A 14283-nucleotide genomic window follows, 5' to 3' on the forward strand; every position below is an offset into this window, starting at 1 on the left:
GGGATGTGGGTGTCACTGGCTAAACTAATTGTTTATTGCTAGCCCTTAGTTGCCAATAAGAAAATGCTGGCCCTGAGCTGCCATTATTGGGCTGTAAGGTGATGTTAGGAAGGGAGTTCCATGATTTTAACCCAGTTCTGTACAATGAGACTTGCTGTGGGGCTTGTGACTCCTCTGAAGTATGGTCCTTTTGGAGGAATTTGCAATTTATGACCAATGATCAATGGTAGCACTCAGGATGATGATAGTGAGAGAATTCAGTGAAGGGACAAAGATTGAACTCTCTTGTTGAAGATGGTCATGGTGCTTTTGGTGAACAAATGTTACTTATTGCATTCCTTCTTTGAGGATAGGCAAAGAACACAATATTGGTAACTTGGAGTCATTGGGAGTTGAAAACCAAGGGGTCACTGCGTGTGACCAGTTTTTTCTAAATTTAGAGAGATAGAAGTTTGAGGCTTCAAATCTGGAATATTTTCAAGGCTCCAGTTGATAAAGCGAATCTCACCAAATTGTACACTGGAGAAAGGTCTACATTCAGAGATACATGTTTAAGAATAAGGAAGTTAGATATATTGCATACACAGCAGAATAAAGTTTATGAAAACAACAAGGGCAAAAGCCCAGTGGGGTCATATCTAAAAATTTAGATGTACTGGTGTCACAATGACCTAAGTCTAAGGTTCAATGTCTGTTCTGTACAGAGCTATCTGATTTACCACTTATTAATCCAAATCTGGCATTGTTCAGGCTGTCATAAAAGGGTTCATTATTAGACAAGTTGTATCAGCAACATAGCAATAGTGTTCTATAGTCCGCATTGCCCTTGACATGCCTAGCACATTATGACTGAGAACATGCATGATTTAGTTACTGAAAGAAAGTTATGCACAAGAGCACTTCTGATTTTTTGTTTTAAAAAAGGCCATTGTTGGCAGGAGTTCTTCATAAACCTAATGCACTTTGAATTATGAAAGACCTTAGGGTCTATGGGGATAGTGCAGAAAATTACATTGAGATTGCTAATCAGCTAGATCACGGCTGATCATCTAAGTAGGCTAGAGGGGCTGAATGGCCTGCTGCTGCTGCTGCTGCTATTTCCTTAAATGCAGCACAACACAAGTGAAGAAAAAAGACAACAAGTGAGGAGTTTTTCTGCAGCTCAGGCTGGTGGTCACCAAGTTTCATTTTGATACATACTCCTTTGTTATCAGAATCCACTTACTGTACTGTATGTCAGCTTCAGATTATCAAAACACATTAGCTCTCTAGCCAAGTAAGTGGTTCCTTGTATTCTTACCAACCAGAAATAACCATCCACTGAAGACTACTATGCTAGCGTTAGATTTTTTCCCCACCTTCCCCCATCTGCTTTCTGTTAATATGATTGAGCTTGCTTTCCCCACCCCCAAGGAGGACAGATTCTTGTCAAATAATAGTTCTACAATTGGTCATAAATTGCAAACTCCTCCAAAAAGACCATACTTCAGAGGAGTCACAAGCCCCACAGCAAGTCTCATTGTACAGAACTGGGTTAAAATCATGGAACTCCCTTCCTTACAGCCCAAGAATGGCAACTCATGGCCAGCATTTTCTTATTGGCAAGGGCTAGCAATAAACAATTAGTTTAGCCAGTGACACCCACATCCCACAAATGATTCATTTTAATAAAATTAACCAGGAATACCCCAGTTCTCACTGCTTTACCCAAACAAACAGCTGTGGGACCAATCGCAGTCTTTAGTCTTGTTTTGGGTAGTGGCTGGGAAAGGTGAAAGATTAAGAAAATAGAGAACTTGTTGTAGTTGAGACATCACAACCTACACTCCAGGAAGGTTTCAACTGATCATCCTGACATAAGACCATAAGAAATAGGAACAGGGGTAAGTCATTCAGCCTGCTTCTCTGTTCAATAGAATCATAGCTGAATTGACATTCCTCATATCCACATTTCTGCCTTCTCCTCGTAACCCTCAATTCCCCAACTAATCAAGCATTTTTCCACCTATCTCAGCCTTGAATACAAACAAGGACAGTGTCCCCATAGCTCTCTGTGGCAAGGAGTCCAAAGACTCAGCCCTCAGAAAAAAATCCTTTTCATCTGTTAGAAAGTGATAGGAGTTTAGAATAATATTAGCATTCTCATTTTGATAGGGGTATCAAGGGGGAGGTCAGCACAGTAGGGTCTGGAACCTCTCTTTATGCTGCAGGGTAATTGACCCATAGAAGGCCTGATGAATTAAAAAATACCTCAGGCTCTCATGCCTCAGACAGAGCTTCCTCTGCAGGATTAGTGCAAGTCACTATATTAATAAACTTTTTAATACTTCTACCAATCACTTTAAAATCAATGTCCTCTAGTCACTGACCTCTCTACTAAGGTATACAGATTGTTTCAGTGCACTCTATTCTTAGAAGTCAAATTTCTCTTCAACCTCCTGTTTTAAGCAGAACTCCAACGCAAACCTTGCATAGCTGCATTTTCCCAGTCCTGTTAAAATCCTCTTATGTCTCCTCTGCACCCAATCTAGGGCAGTTACCTCCTGTGAGACAGAATTCAAGCTTAGCCTCCATGTTCTTATGTTTTGTACCTCAAATGAGTAAAAGAATTAGGTTTCTTTGGCTTCTTAACCAATTCATTAATTGGCCTGTTACCATCACGAATGTGTGAAGTTCCATTCCAGTGTCCCTCACTTCCTCAATAGCATTCAAGACTCTTCCATCAATAGAATATTCTTAGCTTTGTTGCCCTCCTTTAAATGCATCACCTCAAAATTCCTTTAACGAAATAGCATTTGCTACTTTCCTACACATCTGCCCAGTCCCTTGATAGCAATGGATTGCAGGAGAAAAAACACCCCACTGGAATCAACTTTCCAGCCTCAAACCTCAACACTTACCCTTGTTTCCTGCCACTTAACCAGTTTTGTATCCAACTGTTACACTCCGCTACATCTAATAAATTGATTTTTTTTTTTAAAAAGGCAAACAAACAGACTGCCATGCATCATCTTGGTGTACAGCCCCATTAAAAGCAATGCAGACTACATCAACCTCACTCCGTTTAACATTCTTAGGTGACCTCAAAGTTCAAGTTTAACAAATCCAAGTTGATTACCTGCGCTTTCCTATACGAAAACTTCTCCTGTCTCAGAACCAATTCCTGCATATTGCCCACAATTCTAGTTAGACTGACTGGCCTGTAAATATTCACTCAATCCCTCAGTCTCTCTTAAGTACAACTTTAACACTAAGGCAGGTGTGGCACAGTGGTAGCTACCTCTGGGTAGGAAGTCCCAGGTTCGAATTCCAACTGCTTCAGGAGATGTATCATAACACACCCAAACTGGTTGCTAAGAAACATCAACAATTTGCACACCCCGATCATCTCACCATATCTGCATACAGTGAGGATTAGAAAACGGTCTTCCGATCTTCCACTATTTCCTCTTTGGCTTCTTTTAGCAGCCTGCTGTATCATCATTCCCTGAAGGTATCCAGCTTGAAGGATGTTGACCCCATTAATACATTCTCTCCGTCTGCTCATCATGTCTAACGCATTGGACTGAATGCCTAATGATGGGGAACACAGCCTGCAGGTTGGACCACTCTCAGAATGCAGGGCACTAAAATGAAATTCAACAGTCTCCAGGATTAAAGCCATTGAAGATAAGAGCCACAGGAATAAAGAGCATCATCTCTGAACTCACCACTAAGACGCACCATCATGATGAAGACAGACCACCATTTCTTCATTATCATTGGAGTCAATATCAGGAATTTTCTTACTCAAAACCATCACAGGAACAAATCTAGAACTAATAGGGTCCACAAGCAAAAGGGACAAGTACAGATGTGATAAATGTGACCCTGTCAGCATCCCAAGAGCAAATCTTTAAAATACAGGGAGAAAAGGGCCCAGTTTCAATCCTGAACATGTGCTGGATATGCAGTGTTCAATTATGGAATTCCAGAACTGACTTCCACATCAGTGTTTGAACAGGGACAAACGTAATTAGTTTCATATGTGATATCAGGATTCAAGGTGACTTACATGTCCACTGACTCCCTACTTCTTTCCCACATGGAGACTCGCCATATGGATGGGATAGTGCAGAACAAGCAACATGCATGGAGGGGGAGGGGGATAAAGTGACACAAAAAGGTTATTGGATGGAGCAAAAAATTAATCATTGCAAATTAGACAATACTATAACCATGGTGACAGATGCAATAGTTAGTCACAAGCTTTACAGAATTTGGATGTTTCTATCAATGTAATATCATGCAATTAAGGTCATAAAGTTTAATCAAGTAAATAGCACAGAGTTGAGATTTTTTTTGCTGAGGATACTTTGTAAATTAGGTTTGGCATGTTGGCATTAAGCTATGGGACTGATTAAAAAGTTTGCATTTGCAATAAAGTGTAATGAACATCACTAGACATGGTCTTCCACATCCATCAGCACACTTCATTACAAATAGAAGAGAAAATCAAAATTTCACCGTGAGCTTGATGTGTACAAGCAATTGCAACTGCTCTAATTGTAATGACTTTAGATTTGCTGAACACAATTGTTCAGACATCTCCTTTATGGAAGGAAATCCAAGTCCCTTGGGCTAATCTGAATTAAGTGTGACTTCAGGTCCACAACAGTGGTTAACTCTTAACTGCCCTCTTTACAACTAGGGATGGACAATAAATGCTGCCCACATCCCACAAATGAAATACTGACTTGGAACAATTGGTTTTGAAAAGGGACAGGCCAAGTTAACAGCTAATTACTTGAACCATCACTGCAGATTCCTAGCCACCCATCAGCAATACCACACAAGTTGCAAGGTAAGATGAATAATGTCAAATAAAATGACACTTGGAAAATTACAAAAACATTTAATTATAAGAAAGTTACAAATAATCTGCATATACAATACAGGGAACACATCATTACTGACAAGTGGTCCACAGGGGACAGAGAGAGAGAGATAGTAAAGTTTGAAGGCACAATATTTTCTATTGTAGCAGCAGCTTAAATCATCCATTCAGCAGGTTATGTGGGAATTGGAGTAAACAGAATCAAACATTTCCTCGAGTTGAAGCCTTTACTTTGCAAATGAAACCAAACTGTACTTGCTCATTATCCTAATTAAATTGTGGGGTATGGAAATGCTGCTGACATAGACCCTTGTCTCTGAAGGGAATTATTCAGGATACCTCTATGGGGGATTTGGCATTTACTCTCTCCAAGTTCAGAAGTAAACAACCAGTATTCCTGGAGCTGTTTTTTGGACATGGCCACAAGCACAACAGGTGCAGGAAAGGCCCTCTCCCTACCCTGACATTCCTTCTACAAATTCTTACTAGTTTTGCGACCAGGAGTTCAGTCATGAGTAATAATAGGTGGGTGACAATTTCATACTGTATTTTGAACTGTAAGATACCTGGTTCAGATTTGAAACTATGCTTCTAATGAGGGTATTTGGAGCAGTTTAACTCTCGCTTATAGTAGCAACAGCCTGAAGTTTTTGAATACAGAATTGCAGCAAATTAAACTAAAGAGCATTGCAAAATAAGCAAATAACTCATGACAAAGTCCTGACTTCTCGACAGGCTCAACAATAACTGGAATCAAAGTTTCTAAAGAAATTTATCAAAATCATAAGAACAGACTTTTGAGAAAAATAAAACAAAAACATTAAGAATCCATCTTGCCCCGTATTGAAAACCAAAAGCTCTATAGCTCATGGGCGCAAGTATTGTGCAAGACTTCGTTCTGAGGGTTTACTTTATATATAATCACCACACTCCTAATCCTTTGGAATGTTAGGCAGATTTAATAGAGAATCCAGTTTGTTTTTAAAAGCAACAAAAAGAAAAAAATGTAAACGCAATGACTTTGGAATGTTATTGGATTTGGCAGAGTGGAAAAATTGAAAACAGGTGGCTGCATTTTCCCACAAGCCAGCTCTCATGAATGATTAGTCTTTGACGACATTGAAATTCTGGATCATTCCCACCTTCTTCAGGAAGGAAAGGATATATATGTTTCAAAAATAATACATAAAGATATGTATGGTTAAACTATCAGTGAGAACCATAACTGGTGAGAAGTGACAGATAGAGTGGTTTGAAGGAACAATCTCCAAATACTGTTTCAGCTGCATCAATCCTAAATGTTAATTCTTCAGTCACCTCATTAATGGAGCAGAGATTAGATTCACCCAACCCTCTACACCTCCTGCACACAGCCTCCACAACCCATCAAGCGTGGAATCTTACTTCTCCAAAAAAAGTTTCCTTTAAAATTTCTTGGACACAAAATAAAATGGACCTTAAAACAAAAAAAATTCTTTTGCTCAATGACCCTAAAGGATTAAAAAACAACTGAGTCAAAAAGCAACAAAAGTAGAAATTGCCAGAAAAGCTCAGTGGGTCTGGCAGCAGCTTTGGAGAAAAATCAGTTAGCATTTTTTAATGTCGAGTGACCTTTCCTTAGAACTCAATGCTGACCAAAACATTAACTCTGATTTCTCTCTACAGATGGTGCCAGACCTGCTAAGCTTTTCCAGTGCTTATTTCCGATTTACAGCATCTGCAGTTCTTTCAGTTTTTTATGAAGTCAAGAAGTAAAAACCAATTTTGGATCATATTCATTAAAGTAAAATAAAACAAGTGGAGAGATGTGTAAGAATAGTTTGAGACACAAGGGGAATTTTAACCACTTGCAAGTTGGCCACATGCAGAAGCTGGACAATGAGTTGCTTTCTCCTTCCTGGAAACGCTGTAGCACAAGAGATTCAATCGTATTGTGCAGGATAACCAGCAGGACTTTCTGGAAATGGCTCTCCACTGTAATCAGAATTGCTTCCATTCAGTCCAGGCCCAGCATTCGGACAATACTTGGGATCATAGATCTGACGGCCTAGACCAAAGTTAGTGCCACTTTGGTTGGCACCTTGATTGCTGCCCATCTGCAGTGAAGCCGTACTGTTGTCGCACTGTTCCGTGCCCAGCTTCTTATCGTATATGGGTCGCCGGGTTCCTGGTGCAGTCATGCCAGCCTGAATGACAATGAAATTATTAAAAAGGTTAGTCAGTCATTCAAAAAAGCTGGTTAAAGCGATATGATCTGCAGCCAAAGTCTGATAAGGGACACAAATACAGAAACTTGGAGGACGACTAGGTCATCTGGCCCTTTGAGTCTGGTCTGCCGTTCAACATGAGCTTGGCTGATCATCCTACTCAGTACTTTATTCCCACTTTCTCCCCATAATGTCTGGGCTCTTCAGCTCCAAGAACTGTAAATATTCAGCCAGGATTAAATTTCAGCTCTAACAGAAAGGTGATAAATAAATCCCATTTGGGATAACCAACAAATTCATAGCAGTTGTTTCAACCCCAGCAGTAAATCAAATCCTGGAACAGGAAATTGCTCGCTTCCCTGGAATATTGGGGATCACACAGTAATAAGACATTCACAAGACAAAATGGATTGAGAATCCAGCAACCACCAACTAGGAGATGGGTGATCATTCTCAGAGGGTGTTTTCCCAACAGCATTCCTATATGAACTTATCAAATAGTCAGCCATTTAGGATAGAGATGGAAGGCAAAGTATCTTCACTCCCCTAGCATTATGAAATGTTTTGAACTCCTCAGCCCAGAAGGATATGGGGGCTCAGTTGGGGAGTACATTCACAACCAAGAAGAATGGGTTTCTGTGGGCACCAAAAGGGCCTGAAAAACATGGGCATGGGCTGCAATGTGGGATTTGAGGCAGAAGATAAGCTCAGACCTGAGTGAATGGAGAAGCAGGCTAGAGAGGCCATATGCTCCATGCCTGTTCCTGTTTCTCATGTTTTTAAATAGGAATTTACTGAACATTACACAGACACTGTAAATACCTTATCAAATACTCAAGTCTCAAATATGAACAAAGTTAATACCATGACTCCAGAATGTCATTAATGAGAAAAAAAGCTTCAGGACATGCAGGAAAAAAGATTTGCATTTTTGCTGTGGAGGAAACTGGAGCACCCTGGAAACCCACACAAACACGGAGTATGTGCAAACTCCACACAGAGTCAGCCAAGGTTGGAATTCAACCCGGATCTCTAGTGCTGAGGCTGCAGTGCTAACCACTGAGCCACCATGCACCCTCTGTTAAACAACAGTTACAAAACAGCAAGGAAGTGCATCTATTTTATCTGTTTTAGTGATGCTAACTTAAGGTTAAAATCTATCTAGAAAACGTGATCAATTCCCATCTCTTTTTTGGATACTGACATATGGTTTATGCTTAGGGAGGAAGAATGGGCTTCGATCAGAAGTTGCATCTGAAAGCTGACAACCCACAGTTCAGCACTCCCACACTGCACTGCAGTGTCAGCCTACATGCGATGCAAAAGGCTCTGAACTGGCTTAACAGCTTTCTGATTCAAGTAGAAATACAATCCCTGGACTACATGTAACTTTGCAGGGCTGATCTGTGCACACGTTAGCAGAGAAAATTGTAATTTTGCTCTCCTGTTTTGATTGTTAAATTGAAAAGTGGCCCTAACAATAGAAACTACAAACAAATGACACAAACCTGACTTGCTCCTTTGTTGGTCCCCATCTGTAAGCTAATAGTAGACTGGTCCATGGAAGCAGGGATTTGGGACCGTGGATCATAAAGGTGTCGCCTGGTACCATAGGCACTCATCCCAGTCTGGCTGGCACATTTATTAGTCCCCATCTGAGGAACAGACAGACAAAAAATAATGAATACACAGTGCCCCGGTGTAGAAGAGACAGCTAAGCAGAGATAGAGACCATTTACAAAATCTTACAACACACTTCTCTTTCAATGTTTTCCTTCCACCATCCCTGAAAGCACTGGTTTTGGATGGATCAAGCTTCCTCCACTTCCCCAGCCCCTGGCCTTCATCCACATGCAATCCTTGGTGGCAGATGTCAAGGTTTTCAACATCAAAAAAGTGTCACGAGCAAAGTCCAAGCCTATCCTCACCTAAACGTTCCTGCATGTGAATTTTCCAGCAGGGATTACTGAACTGCAACTGGGACCAAGAGCATATCCTGAAATCCTCTGTTCTCAGTGCCCTAAGGTCATGCTGAGATCTAACAGGACAACCAGAAGCCTTACAGCTTGGTATGATTCAGATACATACTGCCATCAGGAATTGGATCTTTAAAAGTCAAATATGAATACCTGAAGTCCAATGACGCATTGTCCAGCATTCAAGGTTTCTTGGTCAAAACAGCGCTGCTGCTTGTCGGCATATTTGACACCAATATCAACTCCAGCATTCACCCCCTTTGTTTTTGCCTAGGATGATAGGGAATTGAATAGGTTTTTAAAAACTCCAAGTAAACATTAAGCTATTTGGCCCATTCTACAGCTAAATAAGTTCCACACACTCCTAGCATAAGCTTACCATTTTACCATGCAGATTCACCTCTCACCATACGGGTGAAATTAAATTGAACCCCTACTGGTGATATAAATCTCTGCACCAACCGAAAGAATGATCTGTAACTGAATGCGCCCTTCATACGACCGCTTCTGAACTCTGATGTTTCCATTTCTAGGGATAAATTGTGTACTAAAAACTTGTATTACCAATGTTCTTCCCCAGTATCTCAATTGGAAGATGCAGACCCCAATTTTGAATGATGCTACCGAGTTCTAACCTTGGTGCATGCGAGTAAATGAACACTTAGGGACAAGATTGACTATTTAGAAGGTCATGATGGCCAAATCAATATCTTAAGAAGGGCAAGTGGATTCAACACATGTGGAAACCATGACAAGAATTAAGTCAGCATCACAGAGAAAACTGTAGTTGAAAACAATGGGGAAAGCTATGCACAAGATAGACAAAATTTATGAAGGAACCTTCCAGGGCAGCCTTCTATTCTTCTCTACATCAAAATTCCTGCAATATATTAGCTCTGTTTACATAGCCCAATGCTGTTGAGATTAAGGTAGGTAAGGATGGAGAGAAAGAAGAGGGAAGAGGACAAGATAAGGAGAGCGAGAGGGAGGAACTAAATTAAAAAGATTGACTATTTAAAAGTAGGTGGACTGACAATGAGAGAAATAAAATCAATCTGCCAGATATTCTGGGCCACAGACTGTGAGTTAAGGATCGCAACGTGTTAAAAGGCTGTCACGTAGTGGAAACAGTCATCAACTTAAAAATAGCCTTAATTTGGTGGTAGGCTGGTACTTACCATCCCTGCTAGGGCTAGCAGTGCTGTCTGTACCTGGGTCATGTTCCCATTCTCAAAAAGGTCATTTGCCTCAAATGTGTCATGTGCCTTGATACCATAATTCTGCATTGCTTTGATAAAATTGGACAAATTCTCCAGCTGTTCAAAACAAGGACAGATAAATTTTTAACCTGAAAGAACTTGAATGTATTTTTCATGGTCTAGTCTCAGGTCTTGCTTTCCTGGTTAATTGTTCAGTCCTGAACAATAAACTCCATTTAAAGGTATTCTATCCCTCAAATGGAGGTTACACGCCTTAACCAACACCTCATTAGAACAAAAAAGATTTTCCTTAAGAGCTCATCCCCTTTATAGCCAGACCCCTCCAGCTCCTTTGTTCTGATGCCCATCTGTCCTTGCTGTAACACTAACCCTACGTAAATTTCCTCAATACCTAAAGAGGCTGGAAATTTCCAAGAAGCACGTTATCAAAAATCTTTGGATCACTTTGTCCTCCAACTATTACAAAGGCACTGGTGCAATATTTTACCTGATGCCAGTTTAAAGCTGAGCGGTTGATTTTCTTCACAGAGTTGGGCATGATTTTGTTCATCAGCCTAATCAGGTGGAGAGAAGGGAAAAGATGATTACCTGGTTACAGAACATTTTAAAATTTGGGATAAACATACAAACTCAGGATCACTGGCCTACATTTACTGAAAAGTTAAGAGTTTTTGTTCTAAAGACTACTCTGGTTGGCGGATCTCACAGCATGCTCAGAATCAAAAGATTATTAGAATAAGCTTTACTCTAAAGTGAACATTCAATGCATTGCTGAGGGAATATACTGCTTCGTTGGAGGTGCTGCCTTTCAGTTGAGTTGTCAAAGCAATTGGCTTCATCTCCTGTCTCAAGTGGACGTAAAAGTTCACAGCACTGTTCAACCAGCAGCTGATCTATCTTCCTCAAAACCCTCCCGCAACAGGGGGATGCAACTTCTACAGAGAGGTCATGCTACATTTGAAACTAACTGTTACTCACTTCACATACAGAATTCTTGCAACACTATTTGTACTGCCGATCTCTAGCATCCAGAGGATTGGGTTAATTTAGCAGTTTATTATATTAGGGATATGAGGTTAGCTGGAATAAATCTGAAATTTGGTGAAAATTGTTACAAAGGAAGAATGGTTTGGGTTGGAAGAGAGGAAAGAGACAGTTAAATTTAAAAAAGGTTAATGAGAAGAATGAGGCAAGTGGCCATAAAATCTACTCTCTCCATGTTTGGGGGTGCAAAGAGCCATCGTATCAAGTATCCAGCCTTGTGGCTTGCATGGCTCAGTCACACACCAGGCAATCTCACTCACACTCCTCACTGTCAATCTAACATACCATATATATTGGGACATATAAAGGAGGACTCACCACACAGGCCCTGGAAACTATGAATCCTAATGTTATTGTATTGTGGACAGTACTGAACCTATGCCCCATGGTGTACACAGTCTCACACCAGAACTGCCCAACAATCCCAGGTTACATGATACTGTGTTTTCATTACCCTATGAGGTTTACATGTGAACCAGTTCACCTCTGTATAAGTGTATGAGAGAAAGAGGTTCTGAAGGGGTTAAAATTCATGTTTTACAATAATTCCACCTATTGTAATGGTGCACACATTCAGTGGGTGGCTGTGATCTGAACAGATGCTGAAGTGCCACGATTCAACTCAGCGCCCCCTCCCTGATCAGGAAAGGGGGAAGGGGGAAATATCATCCAGGTTCCAAGTGCTCTTTCTAATCACCTGTCCTGGTCAGTATTCAGTTCAGAGCAGGTCCAGGATCAGGATCAGATACAGTGCTTCTACAATTAAAGATCTCTCAAAAGCCAACTTTGATTCAGGCAAAAAAAAAATCACTTCAAATGAACTAAGATTAGATTAGATTAAATTCCCTGCAGCGTGGAAACAGGCCCTTCAACCCAACACTGCCCCTTGGAGCATCCCACCCAGACCAATTCCCTTATAAGCCACACACCCCTGAACACTACAGGCAATGTAGCATGGCCGATCCACCTAGCCTGCACATCTTTGGACTGTGGGAGGAAACTGGAGCACCCAGAGGAAACCCACAGGCACGGGGAGAATGTGCAAACTCCACACAGATAGACACCCAAGGGTGGAATTGAACCCGGGTCCCTGGTGCTAAGAGGCTACAGTGCCAACCAGTGAGCCACCGTGCCGCCCTAAAGCAGCCAACCACCCAGGTAGAAGGGACCTGGTGAGTTAAAGGCTGTCCTGCTATTTTTGTCTGCTCTGTAGAGAGGTGCCTGACTTAACTCAGCTCTGCCAATATGACCAAAACCAGATACTCAATCTTCCTCACCCAAGGATTCTCCAGCATTGTAATTGATAGGGCCATTGACCAGTTCCAACCCATCGCCCACACTTCAGTCCTCACAATCTGCCTTCATTCCCACATCAGCAAAAGGGTCACCCTTGTCCTTACCTACCATCCCAACAACATCCACATCCAGAGGACCATTAGCCAACGTTTCCACCACCTCCAGACACATATTCCCCTCCCTTGTCAGCCTTCCATAGTACCTCTTGGTAGAGGCTCAGTAACACTAACACTGCCTCTCACAAAGGTCCAATGCAGAGGGTCCAGACACTTCAGGATATTAGCCATAGGCTCATTCTTTTAACAGAAAGCTACTCCATTGTTTAAAAATTCATTCATGGGATGGGCAGGGGGGAACCAATGCTCAGGTAACATTTATTTCCCATTCCTAATTGTCCAGAGGGCGGTTCAGTCAACCACATTGCCATGGGTGTGGAATCACATGTGGGCCAGGCCAAGAATTGTAGTTTTCTTCCCTAAAGGACATGTGTAAACCAGATGGATTTTTCTGACAATTGACAATGGCATTACACTCTTGATTCCGTTCTTTAAATAAAAAAATCAAAATTCAAATTCCACCATTTGCTGCGGCAGGATTCAAACTGGATTAACACAGTCTCGCAATAATACCACTAGGCCATCAGCTCCCCAAGGGCATTTTCTGCAAACTTGGTCAAAATATGAAACATGTAAGCTTTGTCACGTGAAACTGAAATCTTTAACAAGATAATTTAGAATCTTTGAATAGGATCACTACCATAATAAAAGCAGCCATTTGGCCCAAGTCTGCATTGACCCTCCAAAAGAGCATCCTGTCCAACTCCCTACCTTATCTCTGATGATGGGTTAATGCATGCAAGCCAAAATGATGGACTGCCTCTGTTAACTGTAAGGATCTCAATAATGAGCTTCAGACAACTTAACAGTTTTGAACAAGCGCCAAAGCTGTCCTTAACTTAGCAATCTAACTCAGAAGCTACACCAGAGCCGGTGTGGGAATATCCGGTGGACAAACCAGACTTTGGCGTTGGAGGTGATTTGCAATATCAGTACAGTACACAACAAGTGCGGATCTGTATCTCACACCCTCGGGACACAATTCATGGGGATGGAGGTGACACTGGTTAGGCCAGCATTTATTGCCCATTGGTCCAGACTGTCTGGAGTTATATTTAAGCCACACCAGGTAAGGATAACAATTTCCTTCTCCAGTAAACCAGTTGGTTTTTCCAACAACCGACAATGGATTCGAGGTCATCATTAGATTCTTAGTTCCAGATTTTTTTTTTTAAATATTGAATTTAACTTCCACCAAGTTACATGGTGGGATTCTAACCCTGAACCCCAGGTTATTACCTAGATAGTACTGTGGATTAATACTCCAGTGATAATGTCACCAGGCCACAGCCTGTGTACAACCTGAAGTGTAAGCTGTTGGTAGTGTCCTAAAAAGGAAAAACATTTGAAATCTAGTCCTCACATCTGTTGATCATATTTTAAAAAATATATATATATGTAGAGAGATTTCTCTGTTAACTTCAGCTTGTTTTATCTGCATCATAATCTCACACCCAAAATGTATGAAATCAATCAATCATCAGAACAATGGGGTGACAGAAATTAAGTGACTGGCTAAGTGAGCAAGGAAATAGTATGTTGTTATAA

General features: G+C 41.1%; 1 protein-coding gene across 1 annotated transcript in view; it reads right to left on the reverse strand.

The window, feature by feature from the left end:
- Nucleotides 1–4878: 4878 nt before the first annotated feature.
- LOC125465994 (calponin-2-like) overlaps nt 4879–14283 on the reverse strand; it is a 33875-nt gene continuing 24470 nt past the window's right edge. Inside the window, exons 3-7 of the mRNA XM_048560063.2 lie at nt 10767–10833; nt 10238–10375; nt 9213–9329; nt 8592–8738; nt 4879–7062 (exon numbers count right to left, since the gene is read on the reverse strand). Coding sequence (XP_048416020.1) covers nt 6799–7062; nt 8592–8738; nt 9213–9329; nt 10238–10375; nt 10767–10833 — 733 coding nt within the window. The 3' untranslated portion in view covers nt 4879–6798. The remainder of the gene's footprint in view (nt 7063–8591; nt 8739–9212; nt 9330–10237; nt 10376–10766; nt 10834–14283) is intronic.

The sequence above is a fragment of the Stegostoma tigrinum genome, chromosome 30, assembly GCF_030684315.1.
Source record: "Stegostoma tigrinum isolate sSteTig4 chromosome 30, sSteTig4.hap1, whole genome shotgun sequence".
NCBI classification, from domain to species: Eukaryota; Metazoa; Chordata; class Chondrichthyes; order Orectolobiformes; family Stegostomatidae; genus Stegostoma; species Stegostoma tigrinum.